This window comes from Oreochromis aureus, linkage group 17 (genome assembly GCF_013358895.1).
Source record: "Oreochromis aureus strain Israel breed Guangdong linkage group 17, ZZ_aureus, whole genome shotgun sequence".
NCBI classification, from domain to species: domain Eukaryota; kingdom Metazoa; phylum Chordata; class Actinopteri; order Cichliformes; family Cichlidae; genus Oreochromis; species Oreochromis aureus.
In genome coordinates, this window is record NC_052958.1 from 10,315,237 (window position 1) to 10,341,128 (window position 25,892).

Consider the following 25,892-nt stretch of genomic DNA (forward strand, 5'->3'; position numbering starts at 1 on the left):
AAAGTCTTTCCCTCTAGTTTTGACTTCTTCTCTTCCTATATCAGCACTTACGTGAGGGGTATTGTCTGAGTGGTGACACCTGTGGTTTAGGAGAATAGGCACACACATTTCTCGCCATGAACAGAGAAGCCCCAGCTCTCTGTTATTGAAAACCTGTGAAGGGCTGCCAATCAGAAGAAAGTGGTTTTAAAGTGTGAGGAGCTAAAATAGTTTGTTTTGGAGGGTGAACTGAGGCCTCTTATAAGACACAACTGTTCTGAACTGTGAATCATGCAAAGGTACTCCAGCAGAGTCCCAGAATAAAACCATGGAGCTGACAATAAGGGTAATTTATTCCTCTTCTTTAATCTTCAGTTTAAAACCAGGTTCACAAACTGCTTGAACAGCTGCCAAAGCGCTTCTAAAATAATGTTTTTCCTAAAATGCACAGACTTCTATAAGAAGCACCTCTAGGTTACACCCGCAGATGCACACGCTCACTCGCTCTCTGCACAAACACTTTCACGAGCACTGAACGGTATTTTTCCACCACCTACATCACGTTGACCTTTTCTGCCCTGAAGAAAACAGACTGTTGTTTTTCATCTCTCTTGGTGTGTTTTTCTCTTGCAAAATATTAACATTAGAGGAGCTTTTGCTCACTTGAGTCACATTCAGACTGTTTTTCTACTCATTTGTTGAACTTATAGATTAAAAAAAGCTGTATGTAATGTGTAGACCTGCAGTTTTGTCTTCAAGCTGCTACTGTTACTTTAATTTAATGTCTGTTTCTGCTCTGATGAATCCTGTTTGTTCATATTTCTCACAGTCGCTGCAGCAGTCCTGTATGTAACCATCCCGCAGCCTCATGGGATACCGGCCACCGAGGTGTTTGGAGCCGTCTTGCTCATGTTGCTGCTGGGCACCGTCCACTGTCAGATCGTCTCCACCAGGACCCCGAAACCTGCCTCCAGCAGTGGGGGGAAGAGACGCAGGTAAGGAAGGGAGGAGGGCTGAGAAGTTGTATTGCTGAGTGAAAGCTTTTGGGAAGACTGGATGGGGAGGAGGTGAAGCCATCATATGAGATAAAGCCCTTCAGGGACAAAAGAGAGAATCAGGAAGAGATAAAGAGGAAGATGTGAAATAACAAAGGCAGTATTTAGTTGATATACAAACCACGAGATATCAAAAGAGTGAAGGAAAGAAAAAAAAATGAATGAAAACTTCTTTTGTTGCTGGGGTGTATCTGACCTCAGTTAATGTCAAGTATAAAACAGTCAAATCTCTACTAAAACACACCCTGGTTGAATGTGCTGTCACTGCTTAAAGATTAAATGAGCTGTGTGTGTGCGTGTGAGAAAGTAGAGTAGTTTGCTTATTGCTGCTGTGTTTTGTAGTGTTTAGATTTGCAGTCTGTGAGTTTCCCTTTGTGTTTTTTTTTGGTTCAAAGCTTTTTGGTGTGTGGCTGCTTTTCTGGCTCACAGTAACATAAAGACAATTTTCAGACTCCTGGGAAGAAAATTGGACCATGCCACTGTTTTGGAAAGGTTTTCTGGGGATACAAAAAATAGTGTGCCTCAATACTGAATCAATCTTTGTTCTCTGTCACCTTAAGGTTAAGTCTGAAAATCACAAGGAGTGCAATCACATTTGATCAAAGAGGAGTTTGTTTGTGTGACCTTTCGCTCTTTTCCTTATTCTCCCTATGGAGACATGTCGTCATATCACTTGACAGCAGCAAAATATTTAAATTAACTTCTTTCTTTTTTTTTTTTTAAACCAGTGATCATCATAATGAACTCTTTGCTTTTAAATTTTGAGAAGAAGCTCTGTCCTGCACCTCTCCTGTGTGTCCTATTTTAAAATACTGATAATCAAATTTCTTGATAATCATTTTTTATGTTAATGTCCTGCATAAGTAAACACAGAATTTCACAATTTGTCACATTCACAACCCAAAGAACACCCGTGAAATAGGAAGCATCCTAATCCTTATTTTATCATCTTTTTGTTTTGATGCTATCATATTTAAATTTTAGTTTGTAATATATCATGAATCTACTTTTGCAGAGTAACAGCCTAGAAGATGATTTTGGGAGAATTTGCCTTTGATCTGTTTCAGCCTGTGTGTCCAGCGGGTGCCAGCTGAGTCACAGCACCTTTTTTGAGTTTAGCTTCCTGTGTTGGTTGAACCGTATTATCAGTGTTACGATGAAGGTGCAGCCAGACTCCCGGTGGACACACGGCTGTGGTGTCAGGAGTCTCCGGGTCCGCTCTAAGTGTCTCTCCACTTTTTTCCAAACCGAAGGAAGTTGAGGAAGGCATCTCAGATGGAGGTGCATAGGGAAGGCGACGGGTCTAGCACTACCGATAACACACAGGAGGGGGCGCCACACTCCCACTCAGCCAGCACCACATACAGCCTGGGTGCTTTCTTCCAAGATTTCTGGCATGATATCTGTAAAGCTGGGTGTGTATTTTCATTTTCCATCTTCCTACAATGAGATGATGAACATAGGCAGGGCTGGGCTGCAGTTTGAATCCATTAATTTGCAAAGAGATCTCTGAATTTCAAACGTTGGGTTTTTTGAAAACAAAAACCCAGCCTTGCCTCAGAGCCTAACCTGGGCTTCTTTAGCTGCAACATCATAACCTAACATTTATTTAGGAAGGGATGGAGAACACCGTCCCCCTCATTGGTCAACTAAACAGCCAAGCTTAGTGCTGAAATGTAAAGTCAGTTCTGCAGGTTAACGCCTGTGTAAATTCTGCTTCCTGTAGTGCCAAATCTTTCCCTCATTAATGAGGTGCAGGTGGATTTTGCAGCTAAATTTTATGCCAGTAACTTGCTGATAAAGCTATGTTTAAAAGAAGCATTGGGGCAGGGGGGGTGCATGTCTTTGGTGAGTAAAGCCCTAACCCCCATGCTTCTACTTGATCAAGCTTTCAGCAGACTGCAACAGTGTGGAACCTTTTTTTGAGATCCAAGTAGCTCTTTATTTGAGAAATCTATCCACTGATTATCTGCCACACTCACTTTAGCTCCAAAACACTTTCTTCTATCTGATTCACGCTCTTTTATTCCAAAAATAGTTTTAAAAAATCTCTTGTAATAAGTATCAGAAAGCAGTATCACCAACTGTACTATAATTTAATACAGATAAAACACTGTATTTTAAAATGCAGGTGTCTTACTCGATGTTGACTTAGCTGCCATTACAAGCGTTTATTTTGTGTGAATGTTCCACATTGCTGTGTTGAATGCATCCTGTTGTGAGTTTGTTATTGCATGTCTAATTTTTTAACTCTAATTATTTACTAGTTTAAAATAGCCCTGCCACTTTGCTTATCTAAATATGTCTCTTCCTGCACTCCCCGATCGACCTCCGGTCTGGCTTTCTTTCTGTTCTTCCTCTCCTTCGCTTCCTACCAAAGGTCCAAGAAGTCCAAGCTTTCCATCGATAAATCCACAGAAACGGACAATGGCTACGTGTCGCTAGACGGCCGCGTGACCAATCGCAGTAGCGAAGAGGGGCTCCAGCTCCACGAGCAGCGATGCGATTTGTTAAATAGGGCTGATGAGGTGTGCTGGAACCCGCACACGCAGCCTGCACACGGTCACGCTGCCCGCAACACTGGACTGCTGCTGGCCGGCGGTAATAAGGTAACCTATCAGTGCTCATTACTTCAATATTTTAACCCTAATATTGTCATGGATTTGACTCTCATGTCACTTTGTTTTTAAGGAGCCGGCGTCGGATGAGGCTTCTAGTGAGGAGGACCCTGAAGCGTCCTACAGCGCCCTCCGCAGGGGAGTGGAAAGAATGAACAGTGACTGTGCACTCCGAAATCGCAAGAACACGCACCACTATAAGAAACACTACACTGTGGAGGTTAGCATGGACACATAACTCCTTCACAGGAAGCTCATTCATTCATTCATACTGGACAAATTTAAACAAATGACAGTCATTTTCTCCTTTCTGTCAGAATGTCCCCAAGTCTGGTACCAGCTGCAGCTCCAGATGTTCAAGTCTGAGGACTCAGGATTCAGAGAGTACTCGACACGAGTCTGAGACCGAGGACCTGATGTGGGAGGACTTCCTGCACTGCACTGAGTGCCGATCGTCCTGCACGTCAGAGACAGGTGAGAGGAAGATGTAGAAATTATCTGCTGGGTACTAAAGTCATTTAAACTCAGACGCATACCAGGGTTCGTACGGGTGCTTGAAATCCTTGAAAATGCTTGAATTTTAATATTGTCTTTTCAAGGTTTGAAAAGTGCTTGAATTTCAGATGTGGTGCTTAAACGTGCTTGAAACTGTATTTCATTCACCACAAATAACTATGTGACTGAATTGTTTCTTATCAGATGGAGACATAAAATGTGTCACAAAGTGTAAAAGTAAAATTTCTCCGCCTGGGCTGCCTTGCACCTCTGCATATCAGTCTGTTTGAATGTGTGACCCCGCCCCTCCCCCCGAGCATTAGGGGATGAGTGCACTAACTGGAGGTTGCTGTTTTATAGGCACAAAGAACAGCCACTTTTTTGCGCTACCGAAGTTCCCTGGCTTTCATTCAAAATCTGTTTATTGTGAACACTTACACATTTAACAACTTAAACATTATAATGGCTTCAAGCTCACACTGAGGCCTGTGGGGCACTATCAGCCACTGAGACAACAGACAAATTTAAGTGTTTTAATATATGAATATTTCATACTTTAAGGCTGCCTGTTTATTTAAAGGAGGTGAACAATACATCATAATTTTACATAATTATATCACACATGATAGATTAAATAAATAGATTTTAGGTAGATGCTTGTGCATGCTTAAAGTGTTATATGTTGACTAATTTTTAAAAGTATTTTATGGCATATAACACCTTTAAAAATATGCTTTGGTTCACATTTAACTCCAGAAAATCATAAATCAAAATATGGATATTACCTTTCCACAGATTCATGGTGATGTAACTGCTCTTTTAACCGTTTGGTGTCTTTGCTGTGTTTGGTGGTTGTAGAAATGGTTTATGAGATTTAGCTGAGATTCAGCTGAGATTCAGAGGTTTCTGTGGATACTGCTCATGTCAGCACTTACATTTCTGACCTCTTGTTGTAACTGATTAAACGCGATCTCCTCCCTTTGGCCCCCATTTTTGGTGGTGTGGGTGCAAATGATCAGGCATGACATTCTCATTATAAATCAGATAAGATACTGCAAATAATTATTTCTGCATTTGTGCGATTGAAATGAATTGAAAATGTGTATGAAATGACACCGTTTTAAAGATTTGGCCTAAATAGTGAATGAGCCTAAACATGATGAGCTAACTAGTGACACCGTGTCACCTGTGACACACGCACACGTATGACTTTGCTGGTTCCAGCTGAAACAATTTCAGTGTTTCAAACCATGTTCCAGGGTTTTTAGTTCACCATTTATGAGGTTTCAAGAAGAAAATAAAAGACAGATCTGAATGTTTGAAAATGTGTCGGAAAAAGTCTGTAAAGATTAGACGAAAAATACTCAAAGGATAAATTCAATTGGTTTATTATTTTGTTAGATAAGTTGAAAAAAAAAAGTTAAACAAGCAAGTCAATAAAGAAAAACTTAAACAAGTAAATAAAGAAACAAGGTAAAATGAGGTAACAACAAAAAGTTAACAAGTAAATAAAGAAACAAGGTAAAATGAGGTAACAACAAAAAGTTAACAAGTAAATAAAGAAACAAGGTAAAATGAGGTAACAACAAAAAGTTAACAAGTAAATAAAGCAACAAGGTAAAATGAGGTAACAACAAAAAGTTAACAAGTAAATAAAGAAACAAGGTAAAATGAGGTAACAACAAAAAGTTAACAAGTAAATAAAGAAACAGAAGAGAAGAGAGAAAACCCCAACAATCCCCTCTGAGCAAGCACTAGGCGACAGTGGGGAGGAAAAACTGCCTTTTAACGGGCAGAAACCTCCGGCAGAACCAGGCTCAGAAGGGGACAGTCAACTGCCGGGACTGGTTGGGGGGGGGGGAACAGAGGTGGAGCAAGATCAGGCTGCTACAGGTGAGGAAGCAGTTGCGTCCCTCCTCCGGAACAAGCGGAACCATTTGGTCTTCTTTTTCATGGACTTTTCCACAAGCGCTTTTTTCTCCAGGATGAGATTTCTTAACTCATCGATTGTTTCTTCGTTTTGCTTCTCAAGTTTCTCGCATCTTTGTTCCACCTCTTCTAATCTTGCTTGTTTTTCTTCCAGCTTGTCTTTGAGTTGTTTGGATGCTGCCTCCTGTATTAGCTTGTCCTTGTGCATTTCTGCATTTCTCTGTTCTTCTTCTTTGTGCATGTCTTGTAACTGCTCATTTCTTCCCTGGATTTCTTGGAGCGTGCGCTGCAGGTCTTCGTGTATTTTGTCTTGTTGTTGTTTTTGTGCCTGCATTTCAGTGTTTTCCCGCTTCAAGTTATTGAATTCCAACAATATCCCCTTAATGAGCTCGGAGTTGTTTCTCGCCATTTGATCGATCCTTTTCTGCATCTGTGAGCAGCGTTTCTCCAGTTTTTCATTTTCTCCTTCCAGCTCACTTGTTTTGTCCTTTAGTTCGTTACAAAACTCTTGCAGTTTTAGATTTTTAGACTCAAAGTCCTGGACAATATGTTTTCCTTCTTTCAGTCTTTCTTGCTGTTGCTCTTTCTCTTGAAGGAGGTCTTTATTTTGGCGCAGTGTTTCATCCAAGCTTACTTTGAGCATTCTGTATTTTTCCTGCATCCCTTTGAGTTCGTGCTGCATGTCTCTTTGCTTTTTGTCCTGTTCTTCCTTCTGTTGGAGGATTTCTTTATTTTTTTCCACAGCTTTATCGAACTGTCTTTGGAGCAGCTGATTCCTTTGGTCCATGTTTTGGAGATCCCTTTGTATCTCATCAATCGTCGCTTTCCTGTCTTGAAACTGGTTGGTCATTTCTTTTAGTTCCGCGCTCTTTTCCTTATTTTCTTTAATGAGGTACACAATCTGCTCTCGGGCTTGTCCAAACTTGATTCCCCAGCCCTCATTAATAAGTTTTATGTCGGGCTGGCGCTGTTGTCTTTCTTCCAGGACTTTGTTTTGTGCTTCCATTAGTCTACACTTCTCTTCCAGTTGAAGTTTCTCTTCTTCAATTTGTTGAATTTTTCTCTGGAGATGGTAGTTTTCCTTCCTACTGTCCTGTAATGCTTTTTGGAAGGATAAGACGCCATTTGGGGAAATTGGCCGACCACGCCAGGAAGGAGAGGCGGCGTAATCTTTTTGACTTGGTTGGTGTTTTCTTGGAAACATGTTGGAGTTCGTATACGATGACTCTGAAAAGCTTTCCAAAGGTTTCTGTGGTCAACGCTTGAAGGCTGCAAACACAAATGCTGCGAAGAAACGAACTAAAACTTGCTGTGTCTCACCCCTATTTATGGAAAAACTTCAAAGGATTTAAGATTCTTAAGATTGCCTTGTGACATCATCACTCCGTTAGCCAATGAGATTGTCACAAGGCATTTTGGAATGGGGTATTTTTTTTTTAAACAGTTTTCAAACTTAACTTAAATTTCAGTGTTTCTGAGGTTTAGACTAGTTGGTTAGTCCAGTCGATCAAGAAATTAATTGTCACGAGCATCCCTAATATTATATAACAGACAACAAGACAGGTTTTTTCCTACGTAATAGAGCTATAATAAATGTTTTATTTTTTTGTTATCCTACTTTTTATAAAAGGGAACATTATTTAAAGAGTATGTATTTAATTAAACTCTATTCATCTAAAGGGTATAACAAAAAGGGTGAGCTTCCTGCTTGAAAATGAAATGACCAAAATAAATGGAGTATTTCTCTCCAATTACAAACTCTGTGTAAACAGCTTTATTTTGTTACAAGACTAACACTTGTGAGATGTCATCAGAATATTACTGCAGATGTTACTATGTCAAAGTTACTGTGACTCAAACATGTAAAAAAAATCACATTTTTCTTTCCTTCACCTAATTTTTAGAAGTATTTTATAGCATATTACACCTTTCAAAAAAAGGTTTGGTTCACATTTAAATCATATATCAAAATATGGATATTACCTCTGACACTACTCATGTCGGCACTTTATATTTCTGACCTTATGTTATAACTGTTTAAACGTGATCTCCTCCATTTAGCCCCCATTTTTCTGGGTGTGGGTGTTTAACTAGTTAAAAAAACAAACATCTGTCTCCTATTTTTGTGTCACACAGGAAATAAAGGATTTATTAATTTGGCCTTGCTGTGTATTATTGTGGTGTTTGGTGAAGTTTTCTTGTTTTGTGGGGTTGTTGTTGTTTTTTTTCAAGTGGAGATGAATATGTCTAACAAGTTGATTTGTTTACATTTGGGCATTTTAATTTTTAACAGAAATGTGTGTTTTGAGTTTGTACACTATATGCATATAAGGCAACCATTTCCTTTTTCAGTATTTTTGTGTGGTGCATTTTTCTCTGTTTTAACAAAAGGGGAACAAAGGACATTTAGGTCGACCTGAGATGATTTGTTTTATTTTTACATGGGTACTGGGTACATACATAATGGGTACATACTGAGGTGATGCAAAGTGAAGCATGCATTCTTTTTTTTTTTTTTCTTTGTTTGGTAATGTGTTGGAAAAGCTTGAAAATGGACCTTGAAAGTGCTTAAAAAGTGCTTGAATTTGACTCTGAAAAATGTGTATGAACCCTGGCATACATTCCGATGACTGCATGTAAATCGGCACTATCGCTGCTCTTCCTCACAGAGGGAGAAGGAGGAGGAACGCCTGTGTGTCCGGCCAAGAAGGAATACAGAGACGACCCTTTCCATCAGGTCTGTAAATGCTCTCACACTTGGAGTTTGAGGATTTGTGGATTAAAGTACTTGAGTAACCAAACTTTTTCAGTGACTGAGGGAGGTTATTTATACTCTATTGTATTTCACACGGGATTAGAGGAATCTTGCTACTCTGTCTGTTAGCTATCATTACAATATCACGATTAGAAGAAAACAGTGAGCCAAGACGTGAATAACAGTTATGACAAATTCATGGGAGGAAACATAACTATATGTCACTAGGATGACTTGAAGTTTAACGGGAATTTTGGTCACCCTACTTTTACCTTCACTTTTAGCAGTAATAGAGCAGAGTAGGTTCACTAAATAGAGTAGAGGAGGTGAAGGTAGATGATTTAAACAACTGGAGTTGGTGCACAAAAGAGGAGAAGACGATGGGTGGAGACGAGTGTCAGGGGTGATTTGTGACAAAAGGGATGGCAGCAAGAGTGAAGGGGAAGGTTTACAAGGTGGTAGTGAGACCTGAGTAGGATTATACAGGATTATATGAGAGGGATGCTCAGGCTGAGCAGTTTGGAGATGTGAAGAGGAGAGAGAGTGGATATATTGGACAAAGGATGTTGAATATGGAGCTGTCACACAGAAGGGATGGAGAAACAGATGCTTTGTGGACATAGTGAAAGAGGACATACAGAGGAGGATAATAGGAATGGGGTGGGATGATCTGAAGTAGTAGTAGTAGTTGCCATGACGAGAGGTGTCAGTATTTCATGGTGTTTGGTTTCCCTGCAGGGTCACCTTCCCTGGCTGCACAGCTCCAACCCCGGCCTGGAAAGGGTGAGCGCTATCGTGTGGGAAGGAAACGAGTGCAAGAAAGCAGACATGTCTGTCCTGGAGATCAGCGGCATGATAATGAACAGAGTGAGGGACACTTTCCATACAAGCAAAAAACGAGGCCTGAAACACTAACGAGGGCACCGTACTCATATAATTTGTCTATTTTCACAGGTGAATCTTTACACTCCTGGAATCGGTTACCAGGTCTTTGGGAACCTAGTTTCAGTAACACTTGGTCTCACACCCTTTGCTTACAGGTAATCCACACAACACATACCCCGGCATACAACACGTGTGGTCAGTATTTGAATTGTGGTCCCAATGAAGTCTTTTGAATAGTGACGATCAGCTGTTATGAATGTTAAGAATGGTTTTTACCAGGGCAAAAGTAAATATCCAGAACATATCTGTGAATAATTTTATTTAAGAAAGCCAACTCGCCTACCTACGTGGTGATTTCCACAGCAACATTGTTACTGGTAGTAATTCTAACCATGATTATGTAAAACTGTTATATGTACTCGTCATAATAGCAGTTTTCGTTTTTTAACTGCGTTTTTAGAAGTTAAAATACAGTTTGAATAATCATGTTAATGCCTGTGTGTTTAATATTGTTACCCTTGCCAAACTGTTTCAGATACATGTATCATTTTTAAAAATGTAAAATTATAAATCTACACATTTAAATTCTTATTTTCCGACCTACATCCTTCTTTCCTATGCAGACTGGTTCAGTACCGTGATTCGGATCAGCTGACCACTCTCTCAGCCAATGAGCTTCTGTCTGTGGCGCTGGGGTGTGGGTCTGGTTCCGATGTCCTGGTCATCACCATGGTAACGCTCAGCTTCCTGGTGCGCGTTTGCCTTATCTGGCTCTTCTTCTTCCTGCTCAGCGTAGCAGAGAGGACGTACAAACAGGTGCACAGATGAAAGCTGATGTCTGCTGATCATTTGCAAGTCGGATAAACAGTCCCTGTACTTACAATCACGTCGATGTTTCAGAGACTTCTGTTTGCCAAACTTTTTGGTCACCTGACTTCGGCCCGCAGAGCGAGGAAGTCTGAGGTCCCACATTTTAGGCTGAAGAAAGTTCAGAACATCAAGATGTGGCTGTCGCTACGCTCCTACCTCAAGGTACAAAAGTAAAAGTCTTAAAAATGTACAACTGGAACAAATTAAATGTTAAGTAAAGACACAAATGGAGAAACTGTTGAATTTGCAGAGACGGGGTCCTCAGCGTTCGGTGGATGTCATCGTATCGTCTGCTTTCCTGCTCACGTTGTCAGTCGTCTTCATCTGCTGTGCTCAGGTAACTCTGAAGGTGTCAAATCAGCAAAATATACAAGTTTTTTTTTTTTTTTTTTTAAAGTTACAAAGTGGATAAAGAAATGTTAGAAAAAGTGTTGCTCTTGCCCTTTTAACTTCTGCAGATTTTTGTTTTTGTTTATTTTTTTAAATACTCAAGTCCCCTAAAATATTCATTTATGTCCTCTGTGATGGACATTTGTTTTTGGTCTATATCTTTCGACCAAGTCCTGATGTACTAAATAGAGGACATCGTGGACTTTTCACTGATGTCTCATGTGTTTGTGTGGGCTCTTTTTGCTTCAAAGAGGCAGGAAATCACAAAAAAAGTTCAATGGGGAGATTCCTCTTCCCACGGTTCTCAGAGTATATTAAATTGTCATTCTTCGGTTAATCATCTTTAATCTACATTTTTTTTAAAAACTCTAAACTACAGGTCATGGTGACCTGGGTACTAATTATTTCAACACTTCAAGGGGAAAAAAAAAAAAAATCCCTTTTAACTGGGAATTTATGCTTCAGCAGGACACCTGCACCGTAGCTACGTCGTAATCACAAACCCCCCTGAAGCTCTACAGAGTAACCTGATGCACACTTCCTGAGAAATGTAACTATATGTCTCACCAAAGCAGCATGCAACTACTGTGCACCACCGATTCTTGCCATTCAAAGTGTAGAATCCTCTCATTCATGGGAAGTCTGGACCCTCATGTGAACTTACGAAATAAAACCGCCTGCATAAGCCTAATCACACTATAGCTACCCACCAGGTAGCTCATCACTATATATCATGTAGCCCAGTTTCACTAACCCAATAAACTTGCTGCTATTTTACTTTTCACTGTTTGTTTGTTTTTTGGCACAGAAAGAATTAGACAGTTTTAACTTTCAGTGGCGCCGTCATGCTCGTTTGCGCTTAGGAACTGAAGGAGTGTTTGACATCATCAGCTCTGTTTGTGTGTAAAAAGTGATCAAGCAGATAGCACTGCAGGGTAACCCGGCCGTGCCAGTTATAGTCACTTTAAAGATGTTGTAATCAAAAAAGATTTTATCTTTACCTGAAAAGCTGTGAGGCCACAAGATGTTACATAACAGCTTTTTCCACATCAGTAAAACAAGTTTTTATTGGCTGCAGAGCCTAAACCTACATAATGCAGATGTGGCTTACATGTGTATTGCACAGTTTATGCCACCAGGGGTCAGTCATAAAGACAATTAGCAGAACACGCCAGCTGAAGTACAGATGATCTGTACGTTTTGATAAAGAGCAAATATGTGAATGCATTGACCTTCAGAATAATTATTTTGTGACATTTACAGTACTTGTGCTGTAAAAAAGGGAAAATAATGAGTTGAAAGACACTGCAGCTTGTTACAAATGTGGCGTTTCATATACATTAAAAAAAAACAACAAAACAACAACTAATTACAGTATCAGGAAGTCTGTGTTTTATTTTTGGTTTTAGAAACTGAACAGTGTGTTTATCTCTCTTCCTCCAGTTGCTCCATGTCCATGAAACATTCCTGGACTGTCACTATAACTGGGAACTGGTGATCTGGTGCTCCAGTTTGACTCTGTTCCTGCTCCGGTTCGTCACTCTGGGCTCGGAGACCAGCAAGAAGTATAGCAACACCTCCATCCTGCTCACTGAACAGGTACAGACACGCACACAAAATACAAGTATGATCAGGGTCGTGTCCAAACTCTGACCCTGATCCACTGCGTTTCTCACAGATTAACCTGTATCTGAAGATGGAGAAGAAGCCAAACAAGAAGGAGGAGCTGACACTGGTCAACAATGTTTTAAAACTGGCAACCAAACTACTCAAGGTACACACACTGTCTCAATATCCTTTCTTGTTGATCATCTGGCACCAACTGCCCCTGTTTTTACAATCTGACTCTTTTTTTTTTTTTTCCTTTCCTTTTCTCCAGGAGTTGGATACTCCGTTCAGGTTGTACGGTTTGACGATGAACCCTCTGCTCTACAACATCACCCAGGTGGTCATCCTGTCTGCTGTGTCAGGAGTCATATCTGACCTGTTAGGATTTAACCTGAAGGTAATTTTATGTGTGGACGCTCTTTAGTCAGATGTATCCTGACGTCTGTCTTGTGATGGACCAAAAAACCATCTGCAGTAAAGGTGCAAAATAGATTCTAGTTCCATGTGAAGACAATGTGGACTGAAAATCCTTTTTAGCACCAAAACTGAGTTTTCAAGATTTGTTGGGTTAAAACAAGTCATAAAGTAAATTCAAATCCCTGTAAGATGAGTTTGTGATGGAGAAGTACGTGTGCTGAATTCTGACCTATGAGGGAGCGGATGACCACAAATTTAAAATCAAAGGCAGTCGTAGACAGGCTTTCTTTGCATTAGCTGGTTCGACAAAAATCTGAACCCCAGGCAGAGATGACGTGTGTCACAGCAGCGTTTCTGATTGAGGCAGCTCAGGATGAGCTCATGTAACAGAGGGTGCTTGGTGTGTCATTTCACTCGTCTTCCTCACAAAAATGGATTAATTGCCTCCTACTTTAGAGATATTATCACAGAAACAGGTGACAGATATTCACAAAAAACAGGCTATAAAAATTCTAATTGTAAAAGCCAATGATGCTGCAAATAAGAGATCTGTGTTGTAGAAAATGTGAATTCATAACTTAATATTTATTTTTTCAGTGTGCTGTTAGTGCTGCCATTTGTCTGTGACATTATCTAGCATATTAGAGCTGATGGATTTAAACACTGGTGCATTCAGGACTGACTGTGTCTCAAAACCTAATGACAGAGATGTTGAAATCATATTAGTTGCTACCCAAATTAAAGCAAAATGTACTCTTTTCTATTCTGTGTTATATTAGCTGTGGCAGCAGATTCCGATTAGACACGAAAACATGTATTTTGTGCATAGCCAGCTGAATGCATGAAAGGTTCCTGTGATCATGCATTTTTGCATTTTTCACTGCTGTAACTTCACAGCCTCCTGTGAAACTAGTGAGATACAGCTGATCCAGGTTTCTTTTGCAAAATGTTTTCCTTCAGCAGAAAATCTATATTGCACTTACAGCTTAGTGCAGGGGTGTCAAACTCAAATACACAGTGGGCCAAAATTCAAAACTGGAACAAAGTCGTGGGCTAACGTTAATATTTATTGAAATATATTTATTCCTCCAGATATAAGAATGAATCTTTTCTTATGGACTCAAACACATTTTGCTGAAAAACTGAATGTGGAACAAGCAAAGCTTAATACTAAACAATATATATATTAGCTGTATAATACCAGTAGGCCAGCTCTAATACTAATTTGGTATGGCTTCGCGGGCCAAATGTAATTAGGCTGCGGGCCAAATTTGGCCCGCGGGCCAGAGTTTGACACCTATGGCTTAGTGTAAAGAACCAGTGAAGTCGAAGGCAGTTCTAAATGTAAAAGGAGGTCCAGCTCAGTATTAGCAGTCCTTCCAGAAACATGGAGAACTATTCCTGGACACTGCTTAACGAAATTAGAAGAAAGCTGCCTAAGAGAGTTCAGGTTGAGGAATAAATGTCACACAAATATAGACTTTCAAGCTCATTATAATTGTAGAAATTCTGTTTTTGCCTGTTTTCTGTATTTCCATGTATGTTTGCACATTTCAGTAAACTGTTCCACCCATTTCCCTAGCAAACTATAAAAAATGAAGGCTTTTGCACACAACTAAGTTACTGTGGTGATCTAGGCAGGTTTAGAAAAAAAAAAAGAAAAGAAAAAGGAAACTCGGGTGGTTTCTGTTGCATGGTATGCTTGCATGGTTTAATTAACATAGATTTACCTGGCTTCGTACTATTGGGTATAGTTTCCAGTATTTAGCAGAGATATAAACAAAATAGACCAAATGTCTAATAAGCTGACACCTAATCTGGCTCCTCCTGCAGCACTGTTGATCTTACCTTTGATACCTTTCCTGCGTTTTGTGGTTAAACTGTAGCTGCTGATTGGCTGAATTCTCCGATTTGCGTGTCTAATGTGTGCTCGTTTGTTCCCGTTCACAGCTGTGGAAGATCAAATCATGACAGTGGACTGAGAAACGGCGTCAACACTTCACTCTCACTGACTGGCTGAATGCTCGTCTGACTGGCGCGACCCACCGAGAGACCGAGCGTCAGCCTCGACATATCAGAGTGCTTTGACCTTCAACGTTTCCACTTTGTGCAATTCACAGACTATTTATTTACCCATTCAGTGTTTATACCTAGGCTTTATTTGAATTCTAGTTTCTTTCATGTTTTTGTGTTTTGTGACACAAAGTTCGGTTTTTACCTGTCAACAAAAGTGTTATGAGTGTTTCCCCTAGGTTACCGCTTTGGAGGGGTGACTTCTCGCTTGTTTTTTTTCCTCCCCCCTGCTCTAAAGCAAATCTCCCCTGTCGTTTTAGACGGATCAAGACTTGTTGGGAAGCTTTTTGCATTTACACACATGAAGTTGGCTTCAACAGGAGTAACGTCCTCTTCACTTCACAAACAAAAACACAGTAGTGTGCTTTTTTTTTTTCTTCCTTCCCCCCACATTATTTTTTTTTCCTCTTTCCTCTTGCCCCCCGAGTTGTTGGTAGGGGAAACACTGTGTGAAGAAGTTATTATTAAGTGATGGTTGAGGTTCTCAGCTCCATCTGCAGCTTTTCATTTTAACTCATTTGCAGGCAAAAATATTTTATTGTATTTTTTCCTTTTTTTTTTTTTTTTTTTGGCTTAAACTGAATGTTATTTATATGTTGAGTTTCAAAACAAAACAGATTTTAAAAAAGCAAACGTTAGTCCAGTGGTTTTATTCAAATTGAGTTCGTCAAACAGTTTTTAATTGTATTACAAACAAATACTGAAGGTGTAATATGTTCTTTAAGATACAGTAAATGCTCTTCACGGACACCTTTTAGATCTAGCTGCTAACTGGTTTGGTGAAGAAATTTGCTGGTGTCTTGCACCTGTTCACACTCAGGCCACATGCAAATATCTCTTAAGGGAAGTTAACAGTATCCATTCTCCAGGTATTTAAAAGCAAAACAAAACTAGAGAGCAGGTGACATTTACCAAAACCAAAAAGGGATAAAAGCGACACGGCCGCAGACGTGTGAACAGAAAGAAGACTCAACATGTCCACAATTATTCTTCACTATTAGTTAGCGTGACCTGAAGCAAGTCCCCTTTCAATTTTTGCTCGAGTTTAATATTACGATCCACATCAGTGGTTTCAGCAGCATTTCCAGCAATACACGAGTAGATGGTAACACTTTCCTCAGAGAGCTGACACAGCATCTACTGTGTCCATTAAATTTGCAGGTAAACTGGCTTTAAACGGCTCGACGGTGTCACCTGTCAGCTTTCTTTGTTCAGAACACATGCAAAGACTCTACATTGGTTTCTCCTTTTACTTGTCAGCAATGTCAGGTTTCTGGTTAAGGTTTACTCTTTATGATCTGGGCTTTTACATAAACATGTGTCCACACAGGAAGCAATGTGTCTGCCACGTGTGGCTTTGCAGCTGACAGTCAGTTGCTTTATTTCCCAAAGGGCCACATGAGAAACAGACTGTTGTGGAGGGCTGCACCAATAAGCTGAACTCAAGTCTGCTCAATATTTTCTCTTTAAGATGTTACTGATAAGAGTAGATGTTACAATTAGGCAATAAAAATGTGAAATGGGGATAGTAGAAAGGCCAACATTTTATTATTATTTGATTTCAACATTCCCAAAACTGTGAAAATAACATTTAAAGTTATACAAAGTGCTACTGCTATTTTGCAGGTAGTTTAATGGAGCTTTTCAGTTCTTGTTCAGTGAGAGACATCCAGTCTGTTTTGGGCTTAAACAAGTGAATTAAAGTCAGATTCAGTATCTGATATTTATTTATTTTAACACTTTGCCCAGACTGAGACACCTGGCAGCTGTGTGGTAGCCTATGTCACCATCTTCAGTCTCACGCTCCTCTGAAAGTAGAACAAACCATTTTAGTTGCAACATCAACAATTAGTCAGTGCGTAAAATTAACTCTGACAGAAATACCAGTTTCAGTTCTGGGTTCAGACCCCATCAGCTAAAACCTATCCAAGCATGGAGTTCTGTGAACAAGTCTGTGTCGTAGTACCTTGCCTTCCTGCCAGATTTTCTAATATCTTTTCCTTCCGTTCTTTTACGTACAAAAATTAGTAACTAGTCTGTCTCGCAGATGACACATCTCTCATCCAGGGCCAAAGAGAAAGTCAAATCTGTCCGATTTTCCAACCGAAGCTCTAGACTTCCTGCAGTGTCCTCAGTCCATCTTATTATGGTTCAACTAGAGAGGGGCACATTCTCCACCAAACACTAATTGACTTTTATTGTTTACTGTTTCTTTGTGAGAAATCACAACGCTGGGCTTGACTGCTCTATCCCTGGATGTGTAGATTTGTAAAAAAGTCAAGTTCTTGTATTTCGTTTTATGATTGATCTTGTAATAGCGATTCAAACATACCAAATGACCACACAGCTTTACCTCTGACTTAGGTTTTTATTTAGATGATAATAAATAGTCCACATCTTGTTAAAAACTGCAGTCGTTCAGGGCTAGTAAGCTCGGGTCTCTGTATTTCTCTGTATTTGGTTGCACACAAACTTATGTAAATTTAAAAAAAAAAAAAAAAAAAAAAAAAATCATTCTCATGGGCCACCAATGGTCAGATAATGCCCACATCTGCTCAAATGTATCTTCAACCCGGTAGTGTGTCAATTAACAGTAGCCAGTAGTTGCATCAATTCACCTCTAAGTTGAGGAAAGTTTACCTTGGGCCCCATCAATACTAGCTGCTTCCTGTGTGGATGGCCACTAAATATACAGAGATGACTGGACCGACAAAGATTTTTGGTAAATCTCACACTGAAGTTTTCATGTTAAAATGTGAACTGATAACTGCAACTTCTCTGGATACTTCATATAACAGCATAAAAATAGGTTGCCAAAATGTAATGCGTGTCCAACAGCTCGTTAAGCAGTGCACTTGCATAGCAGATGGTTTCATTATCGAGTCCCAGTCCCAGATCAAACAGTTTCAACTGTCCTGGCAAAAAGCAAAATGTTGGATAAATGAAATAGAAACTTGTGCTGGAGATCTCTGCCTCTCCCTTCACTCCACCAGGTCAAATCTCAATTAGAGGTTCATTCAGATAATAAAACTGAACCCTAAATAAAGGTGGTCACAATCAATTCAGATATTTTATAAACTGACTGGACGTCACATAAAATGCTGTTGAACGCTCAGAGCTCCTTAGACTTTGGTGTACACGACACTTCAGCGAAGTCTTTCTTGTGTCTGTGTGTGAACAAAGACATGCACTTTAAAAACACATTCTCAATGGAAGAAAAGTTACTTTGTATCAACATGATTTTTTTTTTTTTTTTTTTTGGACATCACTCTGCGTGATACAGTTTGTGCGTGTCTGGTGTTATAGCGAATGCTAGCTCAGCGTGTGTACTGATGATTCGTGTGAATTAAATCCTAAACGGTACGTGAAGTAATGATGCCCACAGAAAAGAAACAAATGGTTGCCTCGGTTCACTGGAACAAGCTTCATTCATAAAAATGCGAGCATAATCATCTTCAGTGTGTTTGAGGAGGAAGACCAAAGTGCTTTTAATTTAACTGTATTTGTTTGTCTCTGCTGGTTAAAGAATGTATTTATAGCGTTCTGGTTTTAAGAATATTTCCTTTTTGTTCTTTCATCATTTATTTGTACAGGATGTTTGTTCCTCACCCTCTTTAGAAAAGGCATGCTCGACTGTTTTTGGTTTTTTAGGAACGAGACGTTTGAATCGTGTATATGAGAGTGAATCTGAGGAAAGGACTGTGTTATGATGCTGTTTTCCAAAAGTCTAAATATTTACTGTTTTGTTTTTTTTTTTGTGAACTGGTCTTTCAATAAGATCTGTTTTTATATGAATAATTAAAAAAAATGGATGTTGAATCCTTTATTCTTTTGTTGTTTAACTGTTTGTTATTCTTTTCCTTCGGTTGTTTAAATATTTATAGTTGCACTTGATCAAATGCTTCTTACGGCAAAAATATCTAATCAATCAACAGATCATTCATCTCTGAATGTTTCCAGACTCTTAAAGAAATTACAAGAAAAAAAAAACTGCCTAAGAGAGTTCAGATGCTGTTGAAGAATAAAGGTGCTCATACCAAATATTCACCTTCAAGCTTGTCAACTCCATTTTTGCCTTAATGTTGTCATGTACGTGTGCACGTTTCAAGAAATCACAGCACCCATTTCCTATTTTCCTAGCAAAATATATATTAAATTTAAAAACTGAATAAGGAAAACTGTATTAATAACAAAAAAGTTGCAACTGCAGTTTCTCTGTCTGACTGACAGACAGCCTGAGCAAGCTGGATAGCACAGTGGTAAGACTACACGCCTTTGGAGCCGATGTCTCAAGTTCAATTCCCACATGCCGGCGTCTCTATCCAGTAAGGTGTCAGCAAAGCCTGTATCAGGTGATGAGGGCAGGACATTGCAGAATATCACTGCGCAAGTAACCTCAGTGGAGGGGGTTACATGGAAAGTTACTTTGGATCGACATGTATGGAATCATTCATACCCAACACCCAAGTGCGGGTAGAAAAAGGATTGTAAAGCATCCACAACCTAATATTTTAAAACTTGGAACTCAGCTGCAGCTTAAAGTGTTAAGTAACACAGAAAACAAGGAGATTATGTGATGCAATCTCAGTGTGGCGTATATAATAACACCTCCAAGACAAAGTGACCGCTTCAAAAACCTTTTTATTAGAACAATACAGCAGATATAAAGGTCTATTGCAATCAAACACTTCCACCAGAGCGAACTGTGTGCTTCAGACAGTATGCCCTCCCCGAGAGAAATAATTTAATATAAACTAGAGAAAAGAAACAGAAAGAAAAAAAATGGAGATGAAAACAAAAAATTCTTCTTGCAATGTAAAGATGATCAACTTTCTTTCTACTTGCACACCTAAAAGTTTACACCCCCCCAGAAACACAAGCTCAGAAGTGTTTTATTGTGCAAGCTGTAAGATTTTGGTATAAACTTGAAAGTTCGTCTCGTGTTAATTAATCATGAGCCCTTTAAGTCGTAACGTTTGGAGGGAGGAACGTTATGGCCCTCGCCTAACTAAACGAACCAATGAAGCAAACAAAAGAAAAGAAATATGTAAAATTAAAGCTTGAAATGCAATAACAGCAGCGAATAAATGAAAATGCAATCAAAAAAAAAAAAAAACGAAAATTGTTTTAATTTTATTTTTTAAATATTTGTGGTCTGTGGACATGAATCTCATCAGGAATCATGTAGGAGGACCAGAAACGAATGATTCCAGTTTTACCTAATTCTGGGGTCGTGTTTACAAAAATATCGTGAAAAGTATCATTTATGCGTTTCAATAAATCATTTAAGGAAATATTAGAAAAAATAAACATATAGAGGTGGAGCAAAAATAAGCTTTAGGTTGAATTCAATCAGAGAAAGAAGATGCTACATATTTAGATAACTCATAAATATATAATCATAGTTTTTGATGTTAAGACGAAATCTGTGCTGCTTGCCGTTTGTAAGGTTTTCACGCCTGTAAGTGACTTCCGTGTCGCCATTGGAGACGGCGTACTATGTTTTGATAGGATTTGGATGTTGTGCCAATAAATTTCCTCTAAAACCTCCCCCACCTCGTGTCCTTACGCACAAAAAGTTACTTGAAGCACCTCCCACCGAACACTGGAACAAGTCTAGAATTGACGCCTCTCCCCCTCGGCTCTAATTGGTTTACCATCTATCATATTTATTCTTGCCATCACTTTTTGTCATTTTTTTTAAATATATATTTCTTACAAATCTATAACCCAAAGTTTAGAAATCTTATTTACATGGAAAAGTTGTTTGTTTTTTTTGTTTGTTTTTTGTTGTTTTTTAAATTTTAAAAGTGACTATTAACCCTTTTGTCCGCATTTGCAAAGCTTCACAATGAGAGAAAGAATCAATTTTGCACTCAATTCTTTTTTTCCATTCTTTCATTTGTTTGCATCCTCTAAAGAGGCGACTTGGAAAACAGCATTCAGCAAAAAAGAGAAAAAAAAGTAGTTAAAAAAATGTTTTTTTTTCCTTTCTAAAGCATGAATTATGCTTCTGCTGGAAACCAAACCATTAATCCTAGAAGAGAACATGGGGAGGTTTGAATGTCTGGTATCCTCCCGAACAAAAGGATTACTTCCTTGAAAGAGTCTCAGAAACTGCTTTTATAAAACACGCTGTCACAGAAGTGGTTTTATAGTCAAAGCAAACGGAGCCAGAGGAAATGGGGACAGACAACAGAGAGTTGGATTTAATCGCGTCCTCTGAGAAGGACAAGCCACTTCGGTCTTCAGTTTGGGGGTGAAGTGAGTGTGTGTGTGTCTGTTCGTGTATATCTGTGGATATCAGAACCGGTGCCTCCCTTGAAAACTGTGTCAGTGAATGATGAAAGGGTCAGTGTATGTTTGTATGTGTGTTAGAGATTGCCATCCTCAGTGCAGCCTCCTCCTGCCGTGTAGCGAAACTCCTGCAGGTTGGAGACGCCGTGGAAGTGAACGAAAGCCCCGGCGACCACCAAGATGTGGAACAACTGATGGGAGTGAAACTGCGGAGGGAAAGAAGGACAAAAACAGCAGGACATAAGAACCACGGTGAATTAGGGTTTCTAATCCAAGCATGTTTCCTTATCGGCGACAGACACTCACCCAGATGTCACACTTGCCGGGGAAGAACCTCTCGGGGATTCGGGCGGCGTACAGGCAGGCTCCGGTGATGTAGAGCGTGGCCATGAGGAACAGCCAGCCCATCTGGCCGATGGTGGTCGCCTTGATCAGACCCTCACTGATGACAAAGTGCAGGGTGGGAACCACGCCGCTCAGACCGAGGCCCACAAACACGCCTGAACAGAGAGGGAACACAAAGTGAATACACAAGGGAGCAGATATAGTAAGGGCCGCTTTAAGAACATCGACTGTCAACCAACTTAAACCTGTAATAACAGATTTTTTTTACTCATGGATTATTAGATTAGACACCTAGAAACCAAGCAAGTAAGACCAATCTTAATTTTTTTAATGAAAAGAATTTAACCAGTGTTGAGTTTGATCTCTATGGGTAATCCAGCTTCCTTCCAGATATGCTCTTAGCTACAACAGCTGCCATAGACTCCAGCTGCCCCTTATTTTAAATTAAAATGCTTTTATATATTTTTAAATATTTTTACACCACATCAATCACGGTTACATTGAGGCAAAACTTAGTGCCACACCTTAGCAGCGAAATATCCAGTGTATGGACCAAATATAGCATCCTCTATTGCAAATAACAGGCCTGAAGCCACATGACCACAAACCCAACCCATCCTCACTTATCCCAATCTACCTGCTCTGACTCCTCTGTACTGCGGAGTAGCGAAGAAGTCGCACTGTGACACGGTGATGGCAGCCAGTCCTAGCACACACACCACTATCAGGTAGATGAAGCAGGGCTGAGGGGAGCAGTAGAAGGAATAATACAACCAGGGGACGAAGGAGCCCATGATCAGGAAGGCGATCCCACTGTAGTCCAACCTGGAGACACAACAACATTGTGAGCTTACTGCTGAAGAAAAGACGTGCCCAATGAAGCATGAAGACTGAGACATTTCTTACTTGGAGAAGACTTTGGATACGCCCTCAGAGTGGCAGTAGACTGTGTGGAAGAGCCAGGAGAACGAGAGGCAGAGGATGGCTCCCAGGAAAAACATCCCGATCACCACCTTCTCTTGGACCGGAGCCACAAAAGACATGTTGGGTCTGAACATGTACATCAGGCCCAGACAGAGGAAAAACAAACAGCCTGCAGAGAGATGAGATGACAGGGTAAGATGGATATCAGTGATATTAAAAATGAAAAAGTATCAGGACTCAAAATTTCTCCACTACAATGATGCTGAGGCGCACACTCTCACACGCCACAAGGTGGCAGCAGAGAGAAGAACAAAACTTGTTTACAGAGGTGTAGAAATAAGGATAAAATAAAGTTTTAAAAACTGGGATCAACTACAACTCCTTCACTCAAGCAGAAAAATAACCAGCTGGATTTCCTGGATCTGTCTACTGACAGCAGCCGCTTGGCTTTCGACACACGTTTTTATGCAACGTAACAAGTTAGTCGGTTTGCACAAGGTTCTCTGTTACCTAATGAAGTCTGGATAAATATGCAGATTAGCTGAAGAATAAAATAGGAAGGAGTGGAGTAATACATTACAGAAATACACACAGGAAAAAACAATCCCACTCCTGTAATTCCCAGCCGTTAACCCTAATCCTGCTCTCGTGGTGTGTGTGTGTGCATGTGTGTCTGTGTGTGTGCGTGCGTGCTCCAGTACATCTGCCATCTCATCATGCCTCATCATTTTTGCAGAGACAATTTAAGATTAGGATTAAAGGTTAAAATAAAGAATACAGAAGGTTAAAGATGCACAAAAGTATTGAATTTTAGAAAACTCTCTCAGTGTGTGTGTGTGTGTGTGTGTGTGTGTGTGTGTGTGTGTGTGTGTGTGTGTGTGTGTGTGTGTGTGTGTCTTACCTAGCAGGTGTGTCCAGATGTTTCCCGTCTCTGTGTGGATTCTAAAGATGCTCTTGAAGCAGGCGCGAAACGAAGGCATGGGAGGCCTGTGGCCGTGAAGCAGGAAGTCGTTGTCCTTCAACCAATCGGGGAGTACGTCGTGAGGAATGACGCGCCACCGACCCTCCCACATCTGATTGGTTAATAAGGGAAAAAGAGGAAACATCTACATCATGATCTGGTATGAATGGAAAACTGCTGCAGTTTACTGGACTGGAGTGCAGATCAGGAGTGTCAAATGACAACTATTATGTAAATAGATATACTGATTCCAGATAGAGCAAATATGGCGACACTGACAGTGTCTCTCTGGTGATTAACTCCACCAATTTACATACAGCTATTTTTAGCTACAGGACACTCGTCCAGGCTGTGCTGTTTCAAAAGCATGCACTCTAATTCGTATAGTCGCGTGCTTATTTTTCTTTCGACACAGTGACGCATCTTTACATCACAGTGTTGTAACTGTTTACATCTGTACGTATCAAGAACCACATCTGAAGAGCTTCCTGCAGGGTAACAGTGCTGGCCTTTTTTAGCTTTATGCTCTTAAACTACACTTTAAAATTACTGAACTGTTTTTTTTAAAACTCTCTGTCTTTTGAAACACATTCTGTATAAGCGATAAAAAAAAAAAAGCTAAGCAAACACAGAACTCTACCGTAGCTGTTTTTATGGCTTTATTGGTGTCGTTTACTATGTGGCTTTATTGAGTGTTGTTATAAAACCTCCTCAGTAAAGCAAACATACCCCAAGGGAGGAGTACCTAATTTAGTGGGCGGTGGAATTAAAAGGTGGAGCGCTCCCTAACAATCTTTTCAGATAAGTTAAGACGAGGGTCTGAAGTGTGTTTCTGTGTGTGTGTGTGTGTGTGTGTGTGTGTGTGTGTGTGTGTGTGTGTGTGTGTGTGTGTGTGTAGGTTGGGGTTTTTTTTCTTTTGTTTTTTCACCTTGTGTACAAACTCCTCCATCTTCTCCATGGCGTGGTGTGCTTGCAGGAGTGGAGTCATTCCCATGAAGCCTTCATCACTGTTCCTCTCATCCTCCTCCTGCTCCGTTTCCTCCTCTTTTCTTCCTCCGTCATCCTCTTCGCTTACCCTTTTCTTGTCGTCGCACTCTCGGACGCTCTGCAAAGAAACACACACACCACAGTTAGTGGAAGAGGACCAGCTGTTTTCTGACACCTTTACCATGAACCTGCTCTGGCTGCACGCTACCCAGTTCAAACATGTGGGAGCTATCATCGATCTAAGCTTGTGCAATCCTCCTCTCACGTGCAAACTACATTCAACATGAGCGACAAGATTCATCATGGATCCTTTCCTTAACCTACTGCTGACCAGTGACTGGAAGAGCACACAGACTGTACAATGTGATCATACACTGAGAATATAAAAGACCACTTTCATCTGAAGCTAACTGTAGCAAATTAAAGTGTTTGTTTCTTCACCAGTCAACAGCTTTTTAATTAAATATTTTAAGTTTCTTATTTTCTTAAAGTCGTAACTCTCTTTTAGTTGTCTTGCTCTAATCTTATAGTTCACATGAGTGGCTTCATGTGCGGCACTTCAGTCAATGTCTAACTCATAACTTTAATGTGTTTAAATGTGCTATGTTAATAAAGCTATAGATTTTTTTCCCCATATAGCACAATATTAGGGCTGCACGATTAATCGTTAAAAAAAATCGCGATCTCGATTCATACTTATGTGCGATCTCATTTCCAAATGACAACGATTTAAAAAAAAAAAAAAAAAAAAAAAGACGACGACGATTGTACCGCATTTTGATCCGGGACGTAATCTGCATGAAAACAAGCACTCCCTCTTCCTGCTCAACAAATGACAAGGGCGGAGCCTTATACCACGTGATACAGAAGCTGTGCCGCGATGCTCAAATTGGCAGGGAAAAAACAACGGAGAACACATCAGGGATGACGAGAAAGTGACAGGAGAAAATTCGTCCCGGTCAACCACCCAAACATCAATAACGGGAACCTTATACAGCGCTTCCCTACACGTCGAACTCCCGCAGGCACAAAGAAATTACGGAGGCTATTACTTATCACCTGACCAAAGATATATCAACACTGTGCAAAACGAGGGATTTAGGAAAATGATCAACACCCTAGACAAACGCTGCACAGTGCCGTCCCGCAACTATTTTTCTATTGTTGCACTACCTGCTCTATACACGCAGTGTCGAGCAACGGTGGAGACAGAATTTCAAGCAGTACAACATTTTGCGGCAACCACAAAATGTGAGGCATTTATTGTTTTTATGTTTATTTATTGTTTTTATGTTCAGTTTCAA

General features: G+C 40.0%; 3 protein-coding genes across 5 annotated transcripts in view; 1 reads left to right on the plus strand and 2 right to left on the minus strand.

Moving 5' to 3' along the window:
• Nucleotides 1-19,115, plus strand: part of LOC116309875 (protein PHTF2) — a 57,059-nt gene extending 37,944 nt beyond the window's left edge. For 2 of the 3 annotated variants that reach the window (XM_031726600.2, XM_039600978.1), the window contains 15 exons: nt 809-974; nt 2,288-2,449; nt 3,415-3,643; nt 3,726-3,872; nt 3,970-4,126; nt 8,746-8,813; nt 9,570-9,698; nt 9,786-9,871; nt 10,340-10,532; nt 10,617-10,748; nt 10,837-10,923; nt 12,420-12,575; nt 12,655-12,750; nt 12,856-12,981; nt 14,952-19,115. In XM_031726600.2, coding sequence (XP_031582460.1) covers nt 809-974; nt 2,288-2,449; nt 3,415-3,643; nt 3,726-3,872; nt 3,970-4,126; nt 8,746-8,813; nt 9,570-9,698; nt 9,786-9,871; nt 10,340-10,532; nt 10,617-10,748; nt 10,837-10,923; nt 12,420-12,575; nt 12,655-12,750; nt 12,856-12,981; nt 14,952-14,972 — 1,955 coding nt within the window. In that variant the 3' untranslated portion in view covers nt 14,973-19,115. The remainder of the gene's footprint in view (nt 1-808; nt 975-2,287; nt 2,450-3,414; nt 3,644-3,725; nt 3,873-3,969; nt 4,127-8,745; nt 8,814-9,569; nt 9,699-9,785; nt 9,872-10,339; nt 10,533-10,616; nt 10,749-10,836; nt 10,924-12,419; nt 12,576-12,654; nt 12,751-12,855; nt 12,982-14,951) is intronic. The other variant, XM_039600979.1, reaches the window with a different exon arrangement.
• On the minus strand, nt 5,847-7,866 carry LOC120433917 (trichohyalin-like). Its single transcript, XM_039600980.1, has one exon. The coding sequence runs from the start codon at nt 7,278-7,280 to the stop codon at nt 6,027-6,029; it is 1,254 nt and encodes a 417-aa protein (XP_039456914.1). The 5' UTR covers nt 7,281-7,866; the 3' UTR covers nt 5,847-6,026.
• Nucleotides 19,116-19,695: 580 nt separating the features above from the next.
• The window catches only part of adipor2 (adiponectin receptor 2), a 29,426-nt gene continuing 23,229 nt past the window's right edge, over nt 19,696-25,892 (minus strand). The window contains exons 3-8 of the mRNA XM_031726544.2: nt 24,530-24,706; nt 23,542-23,713; nt 22,623-22,809; nt 22,354-22,541; nt 21,678-21,871; nt 19,696-21,577 (exon numbers count right to left, since the gene is read on the minus strand). Of these exons, the coding sequence (XP_031582404.1) occupies nt 21,449-21,577; nt 21,678-21,871; nt 22,354-22,541; nt 22,623-22,809; nt 23,542-23,713; nt 24,530-24,706 (1,047 nt within the window). The 3' untranslated portion in view covers nt 19,696-21,448. The remainder of the gene's footprint in view (nt 21,578-21,677; nt 21,872-22,353; nt 22,542-22,622; nt 22,810-23,541; nt 23,714-24,529; nt 24,707-25,892) is intronic.

Excerpts from the sequence above, each read along its gene's own strand:
- LOC120433917 (XM_039600980.1), bottom strand. The coding sequence starts at position 7,280 with ATGTTTCCAAGAAAACACCAACCAAGTCAAAAAGATTACGCCGCCTCT.